The sequence below is a fragment of the Macaca mulatta genome, chromosome 7 (genome assembly GCF_049350105.2).
Source record: "Macaca mulatta isolate MMU2019108-1 chromosome 7, T2T-MMU8v2.0, whole genome shotgun sequence".
In the NCBI taxonomy this organism is placed as follows: domain Eukaryota; kingdom Metazoa; phylum Chordata; class Mammalia; order Primates; family Cercopithecidae; genus Macaca; species Macaca mulatta.
The window spans coordinates 26,485,948-26,508,969 of NC_133412.1; the positions used below are offsets into that span (position 1 = coordinate 26,485,948).

The following is a 23,022-nucleotide window of genomic DNA, read 5'->3' on the forward strand; positions in this document are numbered from 1 at the left end:
GGGTTATCATGAAGATAAATGAAATAGTAAAGGAATACAAAAGACCAAGGAAATATGATTTTTTTTTTTTTGTAGTGGAGAAACAAACTTCCCCAAACTGGGGAAGGATATATGACCTAAGGTTTCTGTAGTTTATGACCTAACCAGGCCCAGAACTTAGTTTTTCAAATCCTAGTAGTGTGTTTTTTCTGATGTGCCAAAAAGCAGCACACCTCAGAGAAGGGAATAAGTGTGAATTGTGGGTACATTGGGGTTATCAGTTTGCTTCTGAGGGAAGATAGGCATCACTACTTCCCAGAGATGCCCCTGGAAATGATATAGAAGATGCTAAAGAATTCAACGTGATGACAGAATGAGGCATTTGTAGTAATGCTGAGAACAGAAAAATGGACTAAGTGGAAAATTTGTAAGCATGTCTTTGAATATAGATTTATTATGTGAACAAACTACCTAGTTTATTTTTAGTTCAATACAATAATTGTTTTAAGAAAACAAATAACTACTCAATATAAAATGCATTTTAAAACTCCTGTAAATCAGTCAAAACTTTATTCCATTTGTCATAATGGTCACTAGTTGAGTCACTAATACTAGTACACTCTATTTCTGAGCCATCTTTATTCATTTCTACATTGTGTGGTTAGGCAGCTGTTATATGGTGTCACATGATAAAGGATTTCTTCCCATACCATTAAAAAAACACATTACTATTACGCAAAATCATTGGCAGAATTCAAAATAAAGAAAAAATGAAATAAAGGGGAAAAACCGCTTTTCAAATAGGTAGCATTTCCATGTAAACTTCCAGTTCTATCCACATGAATCCACAAATGTTATGTAGTTAAGCATAGATATAGATTTGGATTCTTTTTGCATCTATATAGCAGCATAGGTCAATGTTTGGTTGGTTGTTTATATTTAGAGACAAGATCTTGCTCTGTCACCCAGACTGGAGTGCAGTGGCACCATCATAGCTTATTGCAGCCTTGAACTCCTTGGTTTAAGTGATCTTCCCATCTTAGCCTCCTCAGTGGCTGGGACTTCAGGTACTTGCCACTGTTCCTGACAAATTTAAAATATTTTTTTTTGTAGAGACAGGGGTCTCACTATGTTGTCCAGGCTGGTCTTGCAATCTTCCCACCTCAACCTTCCAAAGTATTGGTATTACAGGTGTGAATCACATTGCCCAGTCTTAAAATATATGCCTAATACTAATTATTTTAGTGGCTGTGTAATAATTCCTCGTTGAATGTACCAGTGCACCATAATTCATGCCATTATTGTTATACATTCAGAGTATTGCAGAAATAACACTATTTTAAGCAATTCTGCAGTGAATATCTTTGAAATTTTATTCTTTAAAAAATAATTCCGGCTGGCGCAGTGGCTCACGCCTGTAATCCCGGCACTTTGGGAGGCCAAGGTGGATGGACCACCTGAGGTCAGGAGTTCGAGACCAGCCTGGTCAACGTGGTAAAACCCTGTCTCTACGAAAAATAAAAAAAAAAAATTAGCCAGGCATGGTAGTGGGCACCTGTAATCCCAGCTACTCAGGAGGCTGAGGCAGGAGAATCTCTTGAACCAGGGAGGTGGAGGTTGCAGTGAACCGAGATCGCACCATTGCACTCCAGCCTGGGCAACAGAGCAAGACTCTGTCGCAAAAAAAAAATAATAATAAAATAAATAAAATAAAAATAAAACAAACAAAAAAACCGAAAGAAAGAATTCCAAGTTCCAAGAAGAGAAATTACAGGCTTGATTCTTTTTTAGTAATTACTTAAATTGAGATCTTTTTGGTCATAGCTCTTTTAAGTTGTATTTGTGACAATAATGTGTTCTCACCCATAAATACAAATATTTTTCCCTAACAGTCTTTTCTTCTCAATGTTTTATTATGATAAATTTCAAGCATACATAAAATTGAAATAATAGTACAGTGGACATGTATATACCCACTATCAGGTTTGATTGTATGTATGTGTGTGTTCCCTGTATCAGTTGAAAGGAGGATTCAGATATCATGACACATCACCCCTAAATGCAGCTATGTGTATTTCCTAAAAATAAGAACATTCTCCTATATAATCACATCATTGTTACATATAAGATTAATAATATTTGCCAGGCATGGTGGCTTGTGCCTATAATCCCAGCACTTTGGGAGGCTGAGGCAGGTGGATCACCTGAGGTTAGGAGTTTGAGACCAGCCTGGCCAACATGGAGAAATCCCGTCTCTACTAAAAATGCAAAAATTATCCAGGCATGGTGGCGCATGCCTGTAATCCCAGATACTCAGGAGCCTTAGGCAGGAGAATCGCTTGCACCTGGGAGGCGGAAGTTGCAGTGAGCCAAGATCATGCCACTACACTCCAGCCTGGGCGACACAGTGAGTTTGTCTCAAAAAAGAAAAAAAAAAGATTAATAATAATTCCCTATCATTCAATATCCAGTTTATATTCAAAATTACCATATTAAGTGTAGAACTTAGAATTGGAAGAGCCTTTAATGATATCACTTTACAGTCTAAGGCTTCCCAAATCCCACAGTAGAGATTCTGATTCAGTAGTTCTGAGTGAAGCTCAGAAACCTATACTTGTAACTTTACAACAAAACAAAACTCCCTAAACTTGGGGTGACTGTACATCCCTGTTTTCCTGGGACAGATCTGGTTTAGTACTGTTGACCCATCATAATAGTAATAACACCCAGGCCGGGTGTGGTGGCTCACACCTGGAATCCTAGCACTTTGGGAGGCCGAGGTGCGTGGATCACGAGGTCAAGAGATTGAGACCATCCTGGCCAACATGGTGAAACATCTCTACTAAAAATACAAAAATTAGCTGGGCGTGGTGGCGCGCCTGTAGTCCCAGCTACCTGAGGCTGAGGCAGGAGAATCGCTTGAACCAGGGAGGCGGAGGTTGCAGTGAGCTGAGATTGTGACACTGCACTCCAGCCTGGTGACAGAGCAAGACTCCATCTCAGAAAAAAAATAGTTAAGAGCACCCATCACTTTCAGAAGTTGGACAATAAATCACATGGTTATTCTACTTGTAATTGTTCAAAAGAGAAAATAGGATCCCGAGGTAGTTAAGAGGTTTATTTGCTCAGAGTAATCAAAGTTTCATAGTTTTACTTTGTACTCAAGATAGCAGTTCCAAAATGGATAATATGCTTAACAAATGAATACTGATCACATACATGTAACTGCATATTGATTTACATGTAAATATATTACATAATTTGCTGCTTTTAAATGTAGTGCCTTATTCCTACAATGGGAAAATAAGTATGCAAATAGGCTGGTAAGTAGGAAGACTGGGTGAATGGCAGCCAAATTTTGAATAGAATTTCCTTGGCCATGACCAAATTTATTAAGTCCAGTCTGGAAATTTAGTAACAGCAGTTGAAAAGGTCTTCATTGTGCTGAACATGCTGCTTGAGTACACAGGTGCTAATAAGTGCTTGTTGGATAAATAAACATGTTAATAGATTGATCTTTCTGTATCACACATCAAAATCTTTTTCTGTCCTTAAAAAATCCATGTAAATGTGACCTCATTCACATAGCCTATCCTGAATACTTTATATGGTTAAGATATTCTATTTTTTTCTTGACATTAATTTTATTCAATGGTGAATAATAGAAAATTGTAATTTCAACAGAGTGCATTTGTGTGACATGGTGCCCTTGCTGAAAGTGGATCCTATGTTTTTAAAGCATATTTTCATAAACTGGAATTATTGAGGTATTATTCAGTAGCTTCATTTACCTCAATAAGGTAAATTAAGCTACACATACTTAAAGTACACAACTTATTTATTTATTTTATTTTATTTTTTGAGATGGAGTCTTGCTCTGTTGCCCAGGCTAGAGTGCAGTGGCACGATCTCGGCTCACTACAACCTCCGCCTCCTGGGTTCAAGCGATTCTTCTGCCTCAGCCTCCCTAGTGGCTGGGATTACAGGTGCCCACCACCACGCCCAGCTAATTTTTGTGTTTTTAGTAGTGACAAGGTTTTGCCACGTTGGCCAGGCTGGTCTTGAATTCCTGACCTCAGGTGATCCACCCACCTTGGCCTCCCAAAGTGCTGGGACTACAGGCATGAGCCACCACTCCCAGCCTTACAGTATGGAATTTAATGAACTTTGACATACATATACACCTGTGAAACTATCATGACACAAGATAATGAACATATTATCACTGCAAAAGTTTCCTCACAGATTCCTTGCAGAAATTTCTCTCCTCCCCCTTAACTTTTCCTAGGTAACTGCTGATCTACTTTTTGTCACTATAGATTAGTTTACATTTTCATGAATTTTGTATAAATGGAATCATGCAATATGTACTCTCATTTTCCTGATTTCTTTCACTTAATATAATTATGTTGAGATTTGAGATTTGTCCAGGTTGTTGCATGTATCAGTTGGTTGTTTCTTTTTATTGCTGAATATTCATTACATGGATATATTACACAATTCATCTTACCCATTTATCTGTTGATAGATATTTTAAGTTTTTTTCAGTTTGTGGCTAGTATAAATGAAGGTGCTAAGAATATTTGTGTACAAGTTTTTGTGTGGACATACGTTTTGTTTTTCTTGGGTAATTTATGGTAGACAGACTCTATGGTGGCTAACCCATTCTATTTCCTTGAATAATTCTTTGCCTTTTGGGTGTGAGTGGGATCTGTGACTTGCTTCTAAACAAGATACAGCAAAGGTGATAAACATGATTATATGTACATGATTACATTATACAAGATTGGTAAGTCAATCATGATAGGAAAGGTGATCTCCTTTGCTGGCTTTAGGGAAGGCAAGTGCCCATGTTGGGAAGGACGACACAACAGGGAACTGATGGTGGCATCTGGCTAGTAGCCAGCCAGAAAAAAAAAAAAAAAAAAGAAAGTGGTTTTAGTTTGACAACCCACAAGCAACTGAATGCTGCTAACAGCCATGTGCTCTTGAAAGTGAATCCTTCCCCAGTTGAGCCTCAGATAAGCCTTTGTGAGACTCTAAAACAGAGGACAGAAAATTGTGAGACAATAAATGTGTATTTATTTATACTACTATATTTGTAGTAATATTGTTATGCAGAAATAGATGTGAATACAGGTAAATATCTTGTAGTGAAATGGTTGGGTCATATGGTAGGTATATATTTAACTTTTTAAGAAACGCTCAAACTGTTTTCCTAAGTGGTTTTACCATTTTGCATATCCAACAGCAGTACATAAGAGTTCTGGTTGCTCCATCACGTCCTTGCCAACATTTAGTGTGGTCAATCTTTTTAACTTTAGCTACTCTAGCAGGAATGTAGCAGTATACTATTGTAGTTTTAATTTGCATTTACTTAATGACTAATGTTGAACATTTTTTGTGTGCTTATTTGTCATCCACGTATCTTCTTTGGTGAAATCTTTTTTAAATATATTTTGCCTATTTTTAAAATTGGGTTGTTTATCTTATTACTGTTGAGTTGTAAGAGTTCTTTATGCTTTTTGTGTTGTATTTATCTTTGTCATACTCAAGAGCACTGAGATTTTCACTTATGTTTTTTTCTGGAAGTTTTATATAGTTTTACCTCTTATATTTAGGTCTATGATCCATTTCAAATTTAATTTTCGTATATAGTGTGAATGAATGTGGAGGTTCATTATTTTGCATATGGATATCAAATTGTTCTAGCATCATTTGTTGAAAAGATATGCTTTTTCTATTGAGTTGTCTTGACATCTCTGTCAAAAATCCAATGACAGTTTAATTGCCAGCATAATTTGATCCTTTAAAAATATATTTTTCATAATTGTATGCTATCTTGTATTACAATTATTTCCATTCATTCATTGTTAAACAGAAAACTCCTTGAGGACACAACTATCTTTCTTACTTCTGAATCCTCTGAAACGCAGCATATGCCTTGCTTATAGAAGATTCTCAGTGAAAATGTGATGTGTTTAAGTACACTTTAGCATTCATGACTCTTCACTGGCTTTGGCTGAGTCATACCAAACAGGTTTATGATTTGGCATCCTTTCAGACCAATCATCTTTTCAATTTTTTTTGCTATATTAATTTGGGGAAACTGAACACTGTGTTAGAAGAGCAGAACAAGAGGACTCCTTTTGTATTAATATAGGTCTGGAAAGAAAACTCAGAGCATACTCAGGGGAGTTAACAGAAAAGTGTTTAATGAAGGGACGATTTATAGAGATGGAGGCAGGGTTAAGGGAACCAACAACTACTTACACTAAGCCTTCAGAATGCTCCAGACTGCAATTATATCTTTCATCTCTATAGTTAACATAGGAAGGATATGCTGATAGAGTATGATTAAGCATTGAAGGGGTTCAGAATATGCCACCCCAAAGTATGCTACTTTGGCCTAAGTATTATTTTGAGCTGAAGCCAATTGACAACCAGTAGATGCAGTTATGTCAGTCACTGGAGAGCCTTAGCAAATGTATTCCAAAAAAAAAAAAAATTGCTTAAGATAATAACCATAATCAGCTCCGCATTGAGGTGGGCAATATTGGATGGTTATGACAAGGTGAGGAAAGAATTGTCTAGTTTGAAGATTCTTGGTACTATATTTAGTTTCTGGGTTAAGAAATAAAAAGGAAGGCTGGGCATGGTGGCTCACGCCTGTAATCCCAGCACTTTGGGAGGCCGAGGCAGGTGGATCACCTGAGATCAGGAGTTCGAGATCAGCCTGGCCAATGTGTTATAACCCCATCTCTACTAATCATACAAAAATTAGCCGGGCGTGGTGGTGCATGCCTGTAATCCCAGATGCTCCAGAGGCTGAGGCAGGAGAATCGCTTGAACCCGGCAGGCAGAGGTTGCAGTGAGCCGAGATTGTGCCATTGCACTAAGCCTGGGTGACAAGAGCAAAACTCCGTCTCAAAAAAAAAAAAAAATAAATAAATAAAATAAAAAATAAAAAGAAATAAAAAGGAAAAGACAAAATATAGTTTTAAATTGGGGCAATTTGTCTGTAATTTGATCAGGCTAATGTACACTGTAAGCTTGAAATGTAAACTTCTAATTGCAGAATCTAAATTTTTGTTTATTCAATTTCATTTTAATCATGGAATACAGACTAGATGCAGAGTTTGCATCAATTTTTGTAACATATTCATTTATTTGCTTAACTAATTTTAATTTGCCATAAAGCAGGAGCTTTTTTTTATGTTTATTGTTGTGTCCCCAGTGCCTAGAATTGTGCTTAGAACATAGTAGCCCAGAGAAACTTTTGTTGAATGAATGAATGAATGAATTATAGAATAATGGATGAAACATGGAATATGAATTCTAGTGGAGGTGACAGATAATATGTATAAAAATCAATATATAATGTAATTTCAGATAGCTTTAAAGACAGCAAACCAGATTTAGGTGATAGAGAATAACTGGAGAGAATGTTGGGATGGTTTTTAAAATCTTCATAATAACCCTATGAAGTAGTTGTTTTTATCTCCCTTTAGAGAAGAGGAATTTCAGACTTACCTAGGGTCGCAAAGTAGCTGAACCACACAAATCCAGTTTCATTAATTGATTCCTTCATTAAACATTCCTTGAGTGCCTGCTCAACACTGAGCCTGAGTCTGTAAAATCAGAGTAAAACAGTCTTTGCCTTCAGGGAGCTTATAATCTAACTCTGTGCTGTCTAAAATAGCAGTCACTCGTTTCTCATCAGAATTGAAATATGCTGTAATTGAGATATGCTGGAATTTGGAGACTTACTATAAAAAAGTAAAATTTCTGAATAATTTAAAATATTATATTTAAAATGATATTTTGGTATATTAGATAAAATATTAAATTCAACATTTCTTTTTACTGTTTTGAAAGTGGCTTCTAGAAAATTTAAAATGACATGTTTGACTTGCATTGTAGATTCTGATCCAGTAGGTCTGAGCACAAGATAATATATTTCTAAAAACTTTCAAGTGATGCTGATGCTGCTGTTCTGAGGACCACACTTTGAGTAGCAAAATTTAGACTAGACAGAAAACACAAGTAATTAGAGGACTGATGTGATGCTTTGTATGACTGGGCAAGCAGAAGGTGCTTAGAGGCTTCATTTTGTTTTGCCTTGTTTTTCACTCTGCAAAACAATCTATGTTCAGTTAAAGCATTTTTGCACAATGTTTATTTCCTCCATAACTACATAAATACAGATTTATCTGATTCATGAGTTTATTTTTTGCCATTTAATGATTATATACACTAGAGAGCAGTATCTATTCTATATACAGAAGAATAAGGGGCCAGGTGCGGTAGCTCACGCCTGTAATCCCAGCACGTTGGGAGGCCAAGGCGGGTGGATGGCCTCAGGTCAGGAGTTTGGGACCAGCCTGGTCAACATGGTGAAACCCCATCTCCACTAAAAATACAAAAATTAGCTGGGTGTGGTGGCAGGCGCCTGTAATCCCAGCTACTCGGGAGGCTGAGGCAGGAGAATCACTTGAACCCCGAAGGTGGAGGTTGCAGTGAGCGAGATCGCTCCATTGCACTCTGGCCTGGGCGACAAGAGCAAGACTTCGTCTCAAAAAAAAAAAAAAAAAAAAAGAAGAAGAAGGAATGGAATGTAACATCATTATAAAGAAAACATAAAGAAGTATTACATATTATTTACTATAATGAGAAAATATCCAAAATAGGTCACTGAAGTAGAGTCTCCCAATTGCGAACAATAGTTTTTATTATAAGTCAAAATAGGAAATATTTTCCAGGGATTGCACAAACAGATTAAACCACAGAAATGACATTATTCCAGATAAATGGTCAATCCCTCTATGGTCTTAGACACTTAGTTTTGGGTAGAGATAGGCCCAGGGAACATAGAAAACTCCCTGAAGGAAGTGATTTCTAAGCTGAGAAACATCAGTAGGCATTAGCCAGGTCTGTAAGACCCTTAACACCCATGCTTTAACTCATATTTTGGATCAAGTTTTTGTTTTATGTCATTTTAGTGTTTGTTTTGTTTTTGTTTAGTTTGCTATAATATTTTATCTGAATGGAGACTAATATCCTTTGAGGATAAACAATTTGAAGTTTATTAATTAGGTATCTGTTTAAGATTCCATCATAATATACCATTTATTAGTTTATAATTCAGATTCTAAACCTATTGTAACTGTGCCTACTAAAAGCAAAGAACCAAGAGGTTCAGGATTTGTGAAAATAAAAGTACTGTAAAATATAAATGTTTAAATATTTTCTTTTTTTTTTTCTTTTTTTTTGAGACGGAGTTTCACTCTTAGTTGCCCAGGCTGGAGTGCAATGGCGTGATCTCGGCTTACTCAACCTCCATCTCCCAGGTTCAAGCGATTCTCCAGCCTCAGCCTCCCGAATTGCTGGGATTACAGGTGCCCGCCACCATACCTGGCTATATTTTTGTGTTCTTAGTAGAGATGGGTTTTCACCATGTTGACCAGGCTGGTCTCAAACTCCTGACCTCAGGTGATCTGCCCGCCTCGGCCTCCCAAAGTGCTGGGATTACAGGCATGAGCCCTGCGCCCAGCCAAATGTTTAAATATTTTCACTATTAGATATGTCTAATAAGAACTAAAGGAATATCTTCTTGAAATTGAAAAGGAAATAATATTTTTCTATCCCATAAGGATTGTTGGAAAGGTTTAAAGAGAAAATAATATATGCAAAGTGCTTACTTAGCAAGATGCCTAGCGTTAGGAAGGTAGTATAAGAAAGTAATGTTGGTTTTGTTTTTGGTGTCTATTTGGGGTTATCTAGTAGTTTGGACAGGTTATTTTAATAGCAATACTTTATGAAAATTATAAGGTACACATTTTAATTTTTGACAAGGATTCTAATACTTTCAGTAATTTAAGCACAGTTTACTGGGGTCTCAACAAAGGTCACACATTCAGAAGTGGTATGGCCTTTAGGCTAGGAGTCTAGAGACCTAAGTTTTAATTCCAGCTCTGTTATCCTGTTGTACTTTGGACCAATCATTTCAAAAAAGGATGTTTTACTAGTTGCTCTGTAAGGTGCTTTCTAGTCTGCATCAGTTTTGTTGAGACTGCATTAGCAATGTATCCAAGATCCAAACTAATGATTTGCCATCTGGTTTCATTTAGCAAAGTTAATGTTCGGTCATCAAATACACATTCAACAGGAAGTATTCTTTTATGAAACAGTTCCTACAGTCATTTTTTTTTAACCCTATATAAAATGAGTTTATTTTGGACTATTAAAAAATTTCAAAACTTTAAAATTTATTATTTTTCAACTAATGCAAAATATTACATTAGAAACATCTGAATAAAAAATGATTCTGGGCCGGGTGCGGTGGCTCACGCCTTTGATCCCAGAATTTTGGAAGGCCGAGGTGGGCAGATCACCTGAGGTCAGGAGTTTGAGACCAGCCTGGCCAACATGGTGAAACCCCATCTTTACTAAAAATACAAAAATCAGCCGGGTGTGGTGGTGGGTGTCTGTAATCCCAGCTACTCAGGAGGCTGAGACAGGAGAATCGTTTGAACCTGGGAGGTGGAGGTTGCAGTGAGCACAGATCGTGCCACTGCAGTCCAGCCTGGGCAACAAAGAGTGAAACTCCATCTCAAAAAAAAAAAAAAAAAAAAAAAGATTCTGTTCTTTTCTGTATTTACTGATGTTCTTAAACATCTTACATTTTTAAAAATTTAGGTTACCTCCCTATTGAAACTATTTACAAGTGACAGTGATGACTCCTGTTACTCAAAATTAAACCAAAATGAACATCAAACTGGGATTTATTGGGGCTCAGAAACAAGAAGATATAATTTATTCATTTGAAAATGATAAAGAGGGACTGAAATAGTAGTGAGAAAGCTGCCCTGAGACCAGAGTAACTTTGTTTCTTTGAAGTACCATTTACAGTAATAACCCAAAGGGGTGCCAAGGGGCTGCCACTCTTTGGCTATGCTTTATTGTACCTTCACACTTTGTCTCCATGTGTCCTTCCCCCTTCCTCCTGTATACATGTATACAGAAGAGGGAAGGACACATGGAGACAAAGTATGCATATACATACAGAAATTCTGGAGCAGCAGCTTACTGATGTATACAACTTACAGAATCTCTCTGAGTTATGCTACTACCACTAGTATGTTGGGCATGTTGGCCCAAACTTTCTTAATCAGGAAACTTTGGATAGGTGTATTGCTAGCGGCCTTCACTTGGGTTTAATCTCAACATTTCTGAGGTGCAAAGTGCACTAGATTGAGAGTTAATAGATCTGAATTTTAATTCCAATTTTGCTCCCAATGATCACTGTGACCTCAGGGACATCACTTCATCCTTCATCATTCATTCAGTTTATCTTACCTATTCATTAAAAACTAATCTGCCTGCCTGTCTCCAGTTGCTTTCTAGTGGTAGTGATGATGGAGGTGGTGAGACACACAATAAATACGTAAGCAAATAGGAGAACTATGAAGGAAGGAAAAGTAAATGATATACTGGGAATAGTGTACTTTTTAAAATAGGGCATCTAGGATTTCTCTAGGTAAGTGAAAAATGAAGAAGTTTGGATGCTGAGGGGTCTTGCACATTAAAAGGCATGTGTTTCCGTCTTTTCAGAACTGTGTTCTAGGAAAGCCTACGAATGCCTCTAACTATAAATGCAAATCTATTTAAATCAAGTGATACATCAATTTTACGTTGCTTGATTTGGAAATAATCTGCAAAAGAAGCAATAGCTAAACATTTTAGTGTTGTTTGGGGAGTAGCTGCTGACAATAAAGACCAAAATAAAGACCAAAACATAACTTCAAAACAAAACAAAACAAAAAAACACACAGCCCAAGACAGATCAGAAACTAGGTGTATGCAAGGCGCCAGGTTATGACACTGTTCTCAGACATCCACATGGCGCAAAAAGAAAACCTCACTAGGCAGCTTCGCACGTCCTCGGCGTAGGGGCTCCTGCGAGGTCCTAGTCCTTCCCTGGGAGCTAAGAGCGGAACAGAGGCTGTACCCGACTGCTGCTTGGAGGGAACCCTGGCTGAGTCCAGGGAGGAGGAGCCAGAGGCGGGGCGATTGGAAGCAGCCACCTCAGCGAAGCTGCAGGATTTCCGCAGGGCGGGAGCTGGTTATCTCCCGGAAGAAAACGGCTCCTGTCACAGAAGTCTCGTGATTGCTCTGGGAGCTTTGCTTAACCATTTGGAACTACAGAAGAAAGAAGGATCTAGCGAAGTATGGCTGCAGAGAGCCCTGCTATGCGTCGGGTCCAGGTGGCAGAACATCCCAGGTTGGGGAGAGGAGACGCCGGGCTTTGGGATCTTGTGGGTTGGTTCGGGTCCACAGCATTTGGCTGCTCCCTTGGGGCGCTGCTTTTGGTCCCGGGGAGCAGGTAGAACCCTTGGGATTCTATAAGGACACGTGGCTGGGCTTGCAAAAAAGATCACATCGCACATGCTACCATGGGTTGTATGTTTTTTGCTTCATCCATGCTGATTCTTGTTTTCCTTTTCTTGCTGTAATTAGTGCGCCCTTTCTACTGGGCTTCAGCAGAAATGCCCAAATCCACACTGAACTCTCTTTGTCTTACATGCCAGTTGATACTGCTTTTTTAAAAGCCTTCTTTCTAAATATTCATTGAAAACAAACACAAAAACCCTCTTGGTCTCTGCATCCTCTTTAAAAAACAAAAAACAAACAAACAAAAAAACCACGAGAATCTCTGAACTGTCACTTAGGGAATTAATTTGATGGCAGTCCCTAGCTACAGAGTAATCGTTTAGTGATGTCTCGGGGAGGATCTTTTCAGTTACAGGTACTTTGTAGAAATACTTTGTTCTGACTAACGGGGCTGAAGTCTCATAAAATGAAGTTTCTCACCTGCTACTTTAGCCAAGAACTTTTCTGACTCTGCCTTTGCTGTTTTTTTTTTTTTTTTTTTTTTTTTGAGACGGAGTTTCGCTCTTGTTGCACAGGCTGGAGTGCAATGGCGCTATCTTGGCTCACCGCAACCTCCGCCTCCCGGATTCGAGTGATTCAACTGCCTCAGCCTCCCGAGTAGCTGGGATTACAGGCATGCACCAGCACACCGGCTACTTTTGTATTTTTAGTAGAGACAGGGTTTCTCTATGTTGGTCAGGCTGGTCTCGAGCTCCCGACCTCAGGTGATCCGCCCGCCCCGGTCTCTCAAAGTTTTGGGATTACAGGCATGAGCCATCGCGCCCGGCCTCTACTTTTGCTGTTTTTAGCCTTTTTTATGTTAACTTTTTTCTTTCACATCAAGTCCTTAAGCTCTTCCTACTTGGTTTGTTACCACCATGTGTCAATTGATGATAATATATTTTACTACAACTTGAAAATGTTCTTTGATCCTTAAACCAGCAAACAGGGTGTCTTTAGTTATCAGAAAGAAACATAATTTCTTATAGAGTCCAGCACAGCTTTGGTCTACTTCCCAATGTCTTTGAATGTTTTAATACACTCTAGAGGTTCTTGTGTAGCACTGTTGCCCTTGTATATTTGAATGAATTAAAACACAGTGTTAAAGGCATGCTTCCAATAAGATTAATGAGAAATTTGGTACATGAAAATAACCTGATCCCTTTTGGTTTTTTTTTGTTGTTCCTTTTTTTTTTTTTGAGACAGAGTCTTGCTCTGTTGCTCAGGCTGGAGTACAGTGGCGCGATCTCTGCTCACTGCAACCTCTGCCTCCCAGGTTCAAGCCATTCTCCTGCCTCTCCAGTCTCTAGCTGGGATTACGGGTGCCGCTACCACGCCTGGCTATTTTTTCTGTTTTTGGTAGAGACGGGGTTTCGCCATGTTGGCCAGGCTGGTCTTGAACTCCTGACCTCAGGTGATCCACCCGTCTTGGCCTCCCAAAGTGATGGGATTACAGGCATGAGCCACCATGCCCAGCCTGTAGTTTAGTCTTTTACATAAAACATATCCATGTGTAAATTCCTAATGTGTTTACATTTTATGTGATTTTAATAATAAAGATCAACATTTCTATCTATACTCACTCTGTTTGGGGGAGGATGGTGTAACAATATAGGTACATGTACTCAAAGTGAAGAATTGCTTACTGAATTTCCTTAGTGTTCCTTCTTGTTTTTCATAATTTTCATATTATTCATTCATGCAACAAATATAAATATAAATATTGTTAATATTTATCTGTATTATCCACAGAAGAGATCATAATAGGTAAGCTCTGCCATTTTCCTGTTGTTCATTTGTGCACAAAATGCTATTATTAGCTTCATGCAATGTTTTATTTGCAGGATTCTTTTGCAGCCACTTACTCATTTTAGGAGGGATGTATTTTGTTAAATCTAAATAGTATAATCTATAAATTCACCTAACCGGTCAAATATTGCAATATGCTGAGAAGGAAAAAAAAAATGAATAAATGGTCAGCCTGCCTCCTTGTGGAACTCTCGTTCTTTTTCAGGATGCCTCTTCAACCTCACAAGCCATGTGATCCTTTGAGTAAAGGCACTGGTCGACCATATTATACATTTTAGTAAAACTTAATTTCCTTTTTATTATTTTTATGTAAAAATCAAATAGAAATTGAAGTTCTAATATTTTCTTTCTGTGTCCCACTCTTATGTGGTACCTGTACTGTAAGACTCTAAATTTCTCTATTCTGGCTTTCTTTGCATTCTTAGCAAGCTGTATCTCTTTACTTTCTCTTTTGGATTAAGTTTCTAAACTTGTTGGATTATTGTTATTTTTGTAGCAGTTTTATTGACATTCACGTATCACATAACTAATTCATTTAAAGTTTGCAATTAAATGAGTTTAGTATATTCATAGAGCTGTGCAACCAACACCGTAATCAAATTTTGAACGTTTTCTTCTCAGAAAGAACCCCACCATCCCTTGTATTATCACAACCCAGAACTCCATTCCCTTTCCCCTCACCTGGCCTTAAACAACTACTAATCTATTTTCTGTATTTATAGATTTAGTCACTTTGGACATTTCAAATGAATGGAATCATAGAAAATGTTTGTTTTTTTGGTGACTGGCTTCTTCCATGTGGCATAATGTTCTGAAGATTCATGTATCAGTATGTCATTTAACATGTATCAGTACATCATTCCTTTTTATCGTCAAATAATATTCCAGTTTATGGATACTCATTTTGTTTTTTTTGTTTTCTTTTTTTTTAAATTTATTTATTATTATTATACTTTAAGTTGTAGGGTACATGTGCATAACGTGCAGGTTTGTTACATATGTATACTTGTGCCATGTTGGTGTGCTGCACCCATCAACTCATCATTTACATCAGGTATAACTCCCAATGCAATCCCTCCCCCCTCCCCCCTCCCCATGATAGGCCCCTGTGTGTGATGTTCCCCTTCCTGAGTCCAAGTGATCTTATTGTTCAGTTCCCACCTATGAGTGAGAGCATGCGGTGTTTGGTTTTCTGTTCTTGTGATAGTTTGCTAAGAATGATGGTTTCCAGCTGCATCCATGTCCCTACAAAGGACGCAAACTCATCCTTTTTGATGGCTGCATAGTATTCCATGGTGTATATGTGCCACATTTTCTTAATCCAATCTGTCACTGATGGACATTTGGGTTAATTCCAAGTCTTTGCTATTGTGAATAGTGCTGCAATAAACATACGTGTGCATGTGTCTTTATAGCAGCATAATTTATAATCCTTTGGGTATATACCCAGTAATGGGATGGCTGGGTCATATGGTACATCTAGTTCTAGATCCTTGAGGAATCGCCATACTGTTTTCCATAATGGTTGAACTAGTTTACAATCCCACCAACAGTGTAAAAGTGTTCCTATTTCTCCACATCCTCTCCAGCACCTGTTGTTTCCTGACTTTTTAATGATTGCCATTCTAACTGGTGTGAGATGGTATCTCATTGTGGTTTTGATTTGCATTTCTCTGATGGCCAGTGATGATGAGCATTTTTTCATGTGTCTGTTGGCTGTATGAATGTCTTCTTTTGAGAAATGTCTGTTCATATCCTTTGCCCACTTTTTGATGGGGTTGTTTGTTTTTTTTTTGTAAATTTGTTTGAGTTCTTTGTAGGCTCTGGATATTAGCCCTTTGTCAGATGAGTAGATTGCAAAAATTTTCTCCCATTCTGTAGGTTGCCTGTTCACTCTGATGGTAGTTTCTTTTGCTGTGCAGAAGCTCTTTAATTTAATGAGATCCCATTTGTCAATTTTGGCTTTTGCTGCCGTTGCTTTTGGTGTTTTAGACATGAAGTCTTTGCCCATGCCTATGTCCTGAATGATACTACCTAGGTTTTCCTCTAGGATTTTTATGGTATTAGGTCTAACATTTAAGTCTCTAATCCATCTTGAATTAATTTTCGTATAAGGAGTAAGGAAAGGATCCAGTTTCAGCTTTCTACTTATGGCTAGCCAATTTTCCCAGCACCATTTATTAAATAGGGAATCCTTTCCCCATTTCTTGTTTCTCTCAGGTTTGTCAAAGATCAGATGGCTGTAGATGTGTGGTATTATTTCTGAGGACTCTGTTCTGTTCCATTGGTCTATATCTCTGTTTTGGTACCAGTACCATGCTGTTTTGGTTACTGTAGCCTTGTAGTATAGTTTGAAGTCAGGTAGCGTGATGCCTCCAGCTTTGTTCTTTTGACTTAGGATTGTCTTGGAGATGCGGGCTCTTTTTTGGTTCCATATGAACTTTAAAGCAGTTTTTTCCAATTCTGTGAAGAAACTCATTGGTAGCTTGATGGGGATGGCATTGAATCTATAAATTACCTTGGGCAGTATGGCCATTTTCATGATATTGATTCTTCCTATCCATGAGCATGGTATGTTCTTCCATTTGTGTCCTCTTTGATTTCACTGAGCAGTGGTTTGTAGTTCTCCTTGAAGAGGTCCTTTACATCCCTTGTAAGTTGGATTCCTAGGTATTTGATTCTCTTTGAAGCAATTGTGAATGGAAGTTCATTCCTGATTTGGCTCTCTGTTTGTCTGTTACTGGTGTATAAGAATGCTTCTGATTTTTGCACATTAATTTTGTATCCTGAGACTTTGCTGAAGTTGCTTATCAGCTTAAGGAGATTTTGGGCTGAGACAATGGGGTTTTCTAAATATACAATCATGTCATCTGCAAACAGGGACAGTTTGACTTCTTCTTTTCCTAACTGAATACCCTTGATTTCTTTCTCTTGCCTAATTGCCCTAGCCAGAACTTCCAACACTATGTTGAATAGGAGTGGTGAGAGAGGGCATCCCTGTCTTGTGCCAGTTTTCAAAGGGAATTTTTCCAGTTTTTGCCCATTCAGTATGATATTGGCTGTGGGTTTGTCATAAATAGCTCTTATTATTTTGAGGTATGTTCCATCAATACCGAATTTATTGAGCGTTTTTAGCATGAAGGGCTGTTGAATTTTGTCAAAAGCCTTTTCTGCATCTATTGAGATAATCATGTGGTTCTTGTCTTTGGTTCTGTTTATATGCTGGATTATGTTTATTGATTTGCGAATGTTGAACCAGCCTTGCATCCCAGGGATGAAGCCCACTTGATCATGGTGGATAAGCTTTTTGATGTGTTGCTGAATCCGGTTTGCCAGTATTTTATTGAGGATTTTTGCATCGATGTTCATCAGGGATATTGGTCTAAAATTCTCTTTTTTTGTTGTGTCTCTGCCAGGCTTTGGTATCAGGATGATGTTGGCCTCATAAAATGAGTTAGGGAGGATTCCCTCTTTTTCTATTGATTGGAATAGTTTCAGAAGGAATGGTACCAACTCCTCCTTGTACCTCTGGTAGAATTCAGCTGTGAATCCATCTGGTCCTGGACTTTTTTTGGTTGGTAGGCTATTAATTATTGCCTCAATTTCAGAGCCTGCTATTGGTCTATTCAGGGATTCAACTTCTTCCTGGTTTAGTCTTGGAAGAGTGTAAGTGTCCAGGAAATTATCCATTTCTTCTAGATTTTCCAGTGTATTTGCGTAGAGGTGTTTATAGTATTCTCTGATGGTAGTTTGTATTTCTGTGGGGTCGGTGGTGATATCCCCTTTATCATTTTTAATTGCGTCGATTTGATTCTTCTCTCTTTTCTTCTTTATTAGTCTTGCTAGTGGTCTGTCAATTTTGTTGATCTTTTCAAAAAACCAACTCCTGGATTCATTGATTTTTTGGAGAGTTTTTTGTGTCTCTATCTCCTTCAGTTCTGCTCTGATCTTAGTTATTTCTAGCCTTCTGCTAGCTTTCGAATGTGTTTGCTCTTGCTTCTCTAGTTCTTTTAATTGTGATGTTAGAGTGTCAATTTTAGATCTTTCCTGCTTTCTCTTGTGGGCATTTAGTGCTATAAATTTCCCTCTACACACTGCTTTAAATGTGTCCCAGAGATTCTGGTATGTTGTATCTTTGTTCTCATTGGTTTCAAAGAACATCTTTATTTCTGCCTTCATTTTGTTATGTACCCAGTAGTCATTCAGGAGCAGGTTGTTCAGTTTCCATGTAGTTGAGCGGTTTTGATTGAGTTTCTTAGTCCTGAGTTCTAGTTTGATTGCACTGTGGTCTGAGAGACAGTTTGTTATAATTTCTGTTCTTGTACATTTGCTGAGGAGTGCTTTACTTCCAATTACATGGTCGATTTTGGAGTAAGTACAATGTGGTGCTGAGAAGAATGTATATTCTGTTGATTTGGGGTGGAGAGTTCTATAGATGTCTATTAGGTCTGCTTGCTGCAGAGATGAGTTCAATTCCTGGATATCCTTGTTAACTTTCTGTCTCGTTGATCTGTCTAATGTTGACAGTGGAGTGTTGAAGTCTCCCATTATTATTGTATGGGAGTCTAAGTCTCTTTGTAAGTCTCTAAGGACTTGCTTTATGAATCTGGGTGCTCCTGTATTGGGTGCATATATATTTAGGATAGTTAGCTCTTCCTGTTGAATTGATCCCTTTACCATTATGTAATGGCCTTCTTTGTCTCTTTTGATCTTTGATGGTTTAAAGTCTGTTTTATCAGAGACTAGTATTGCAACCCCCGCTTTTTTTTGTTCTCCATTTGCTTGGTAAATCTTCCTCCATCCCTTTATTTTGAGCCTATGTATGTCTCTGCGTGTGAGATGGGTCTCCTGAATACAGCAGACTGATGGGTCTTGACTCTTTATCCAGTTTGCCAGTCTGTGTCTTTTAATTGGAGCATTTAGTCCATTTACATTTAAGGTTAAGATTGTTATGTGTGAACTTGATCCTGCCATTATGATATTAACTGGTTATTTTGCTCGTTAGTTGATGCAGTTTCTTCCTAGCCTCGATGGTCTTTACGTTTTGGCATGTTTTTGCAATGGCTGGTACCGGTTGTTCCTTTCCATGTTTAGTGCTTCCTTCAGGGTCTCTTGTAAGGCAGGCCTAGTGGTGACAAAATCTCTAAGCATTTGCTTATCTGTAAAGGATTTTATTTCTCCTTCGCTTATGAAACTTAGTTTGGCTGGATATGAAATTCTGGGTTGAAAATTCTTTTCTTTAAGAATGTTGAATATTGGCCCCCACTCTCTTCTGGCTTGGAGAGTTTCTGCCGAGAGATCTGCTGTTAGTCTGATGGGCTTCCCTTTGTGGGTAACCCGACCTTTCTCTCTGGCTGCCCTTAAGATTTTTTCCTTCATTTCAACTTTGGTGAATCTGGCAATTATGTGTCTTGGAGTTGCTCTTCTCGAGGAGTATCTTTGTGGCGTTCTCTGTATTTCCTGGATTTGAATGTTGGCCTGCCCTACTAGGTTGGGGAAGTTCTCCTGGATGATATCCTGAAGAGTGTTTTCCAACTTGGTTCCATTTTCCACCTCACTTTCAGGTACCCCAATCAGACGTAGATTTGGTCTTTTTACATAATCCCATACTTCTTGCAGGCTTTGTTCATTTCTTTTTCTTCTTTTTTCTTTTGGTTTCTCTTCTTGCTTCATTTCATTCATTTGATCCTCAATCGCAGATACTCTTTCTTCCAGTTGATCGAGTCGGTTACTGAAGCTTGTGCATTTGTCACGTATTTCTCGTGTCATGGTTTTCATCTCTTTCATTTCGCTTATGACCTTCTCTGCATTAATTACTCTAGCCATCAATTCTTCCACTTTTTTTTCAAGATTTTTAGTTTCTTTGCGCTGGGTACGTAATTCCTCCTTTAGCTCTGAGAAATTTGATGGACTGAAGCCTTCTTCTCTCATCTCGTCAAAGTCATTCTCCGTCCAGCTTTGATCCGTTGCTGGCGATGAGCTGCGCTCCTTTGCCGGGGGAGATGCGCTCTTATTTTTGGAATTTCCAGCTTTTCTGCCCTGCTTTTTCCCCATCTTTGTGGTTTTATCTGCCTCTGGTCTTTGATGATGGTGATGTACTGATGGGGTTTTGGTGTAGGTGTCCTTCCTGTTTGATAGTTTTCCTTCTAACAGTCAGGACCCTCAGCTGTAGGTCTGTTGGAGATTGCTTGAGGTCCACTCCAGACCCTGTTTGCCTGGGTATCAGCAGCAGAGGCTGCAGAAGATAGAATATTTCTGAACAGCGAGTGTACCTGTCTGATTCTTGCTTTGGAAGCTTCCTCTCAGGGGTGTACTCCACCCTGTGAGGTGTGGGGTGTCAGACTGCCCCTAGTGGGGGATGTCGCCCAGTTAGGCTACTCAGGGGTCAGGGACCCACTTGAGCAGGCAGTCTGTCCCTTCTCAGATCTCAACCTCTGTGTTGGGAGATCCACTGCTCTCTTCAAAGCTGTCAGACAGAGTCGTTTGCGTCTGCAGAGGTTTTGGCTGTGTTTGTTATTGCCCTGTCCCCAGAGGTGGAGTCTACAGAGACAGGCAGGTTTCCTTGAGCTGCTGTGAGCTCCACCCAGTTCGAGCTTCCCAGCAGCTTTGTTTACCTACTTAAGCCTCAGCAATGGCGGGCACCCCTCCCCCAGCCTCGCTGCTGCCTTGCCGGTAGATCACAGACTGCTGTGCTAGCAATGAGGGAGGCTCCGTGGGTGTTGGACCCTCCCGGCCAGGTGTGGGATATGATCTCCTGGTGTGCCTGTTTGCTTAAAGCGCAGTATTGGGGTGGGAGTTACCTTATTTTCCAGGTGTTGTGTGTCTCAGTTCCCCTGGCTGGGAAAAGGGATTCCCTTCCCCCTTGCGCTTCCCAGGTGAGGCAATGCCTCGCCCTGCTTCAGCTCTCGCTGGTCGGGCTGCAGCAGCTGACCAGCACGGATCGTCCGGCACTCCCCAGTGAGATGAACCCAGTACCTCTGTTGAAAATGCAGAAATCACTGGTCTTCTGTGTCGCTCGCGCTGGGAGTTGGAGACTGTAGCTGTTCCTATTCGGCCATCTCGGATACTCATTTTGTTTATATATTCAACAATTGATGGACATTTGGGTTGCCTCCACCTTTTGGCTCTTATGAATAATGCTGCTGTATGCACACATTCTTTGGTCTCTATTCTACCAGTTGAGCTAGCAGGGTGACACTGAATGCATTCTTAATATTAAAAATTTGGATTAATTAAAAGTATATTCAGTAAAGCCTGAAAATCCCAGTTTCTTTCCTGATTGTTTCTGATTTCTACCCTAGACTGCCAATTTCTACTTCCCTTCTTAGAAGTTACCCATTTGGTTTGTATCCTTATAATATCATTGCGTTCTTATATCATTGTTACTATATTTTATAAAAATGATATATTCACATAAGTCCAATAATTATATGATATTTGTTGTTTTTTGCTTACTTTTTTCATTTAATCTTTCTCATATATCCTGGTATATCAGTTCATACAGATATATTTCATTATTTTTATTTATTTTATTTTTTTTTTGAGACGGAGTCTCGCTCTGTCTGCTGGAGTGCAGTGGCGTGATCTTGGCTCACTGCAACCTCCACCTCTTGGGTTCAAGAGATTCTCCTGTCTCAGCCTTCCAAGTAGTTGGGATCACAGGCATGTGCCACCATGCCTGGCGAATTTTTGTATTTTTAGTAGAGACAGGATTTCACCATATTGGCCAGGCTGGTCTTGAACTCCTGACCTCAAGTGATCCATCCGCCTTGGCCTCCCTGGGATTACAGGTTGAGCGACTGTGCCCCAGACTATTTCACTGTTTTTAAGGGCTGAGAGTATTTTGTAGTATGAATACTATTATTTATTTAACCACTCAACATTTAGTACACTTAGATTTCTAATTTTTCTCTCTTGTAAACAATGCTGCAACAAACATCCTTGTGTGTGTATATATGTATGCACACACAGAGAGCCTCCAGTGTGGACTGAAGGTGTTTTAACTTTGAGTAGGGAAGAGGAAGTTTGGGTTTTAGGCCCCACAGAGTCTGTGTGTATGTATATATACACATACATATATACACACACACATATATACATACATATATACACATATATATGTATATATGTGTATATATACACATACACACACGAAATATATATGTGTATATATATTCTCTGAGCATTTGTGTGAATTTTTTAAAGCTCGTTCATAAAAATGGAGGCAGAGCCAAAGGTAATAAACATTTAAAATTTTGATAGCTATTGTCAAATGGCCCTGCAAAAAGGATGTTATTGGATTGTCTATTTCTTGTTTTTTGTTTGTTTGTTTGTTTCTTTTGTTTTTAAGACAGTCTCGCTCTGTTGCCCCAGCTGGAGTGCAGTGGCATGATCTCGGCTCACCACAACCATTGCTTCCTGCGTTCAAGCAATTCTCCTGCCTTAGCCTCCCAAGTAGCTGGGATATAGGTGTGTGCCACCACGCCTGGCTAATTTTTGTATTTTTAGTAGAGACAGGGTTTTACTATGTTGCCCAGGCTGGTCTCGAGCTCCTGACCTGGTGATCTGCCTGCCTCGGCCTCCCAAAGTGCTGGGATTACAGGTATGAGCCATGGCGCTTGGCCTATTTCTTGTTATTTTTAGAAACTCTTTTTATATGCATGTAGTTTTGTATGTATATGTATTTTCAATAGAAACCATTTATTCTATATATATTATTAATAGAGTTTCTAGCTTAACTTTATGACACCTTTTGTTGTGTAGACATTTTATAATTTATGCAGTGTCGTATGTTGAATAATA

At 38.8% G+C, this 23,022-nt stretch overlaps 1 protein-coding gene and 1 non-coding gene across 8 annotated transcripts in view; one reads left to right on the forward strand and one right to left on the reverse strand.

Annotated features, from left to right (window-relative positions):
* GALK2 (galactokinase 2) overlaps window positions 1-23,022 on the forward strand; it is a 178,124-nt gene that overhangs the window by 1,781 nt on the left and 153,321 nt on the right. For 3 of the 7 annotated variants that reach the window (XM_001113758.5, XM_015142225.3, XM_015142226.3), the window contains exon 1: window positions 12,134-12,262. The exons of 2 other annotated variants lie outside the window; for them this stretch is intronic. In XM_001113758.5, coding sequence (XP_001113758.2) covers window positions 12,210-12,262 — 53 coding nt within the window. In that variant the 5' untranslated portion in view covers window positions 12,134-12,209. Of the gene's footprint in view, window positions 1-12,133; window positions 12,263-23,022 lie in introns of those variants that run through there. 2 more of the 7 variants (XM_015142223.3, XM_077939395.1) reach the window with 1 other exon arrangement.
* On the reverse strand, window positions 10,939-11,050 carry MIR4716 (microRNA mir-4716). The gene has a single exon (NR_128301.1). It is a non-coding gene; the product is annotated as a microRNA mir-4716 (primary transcript).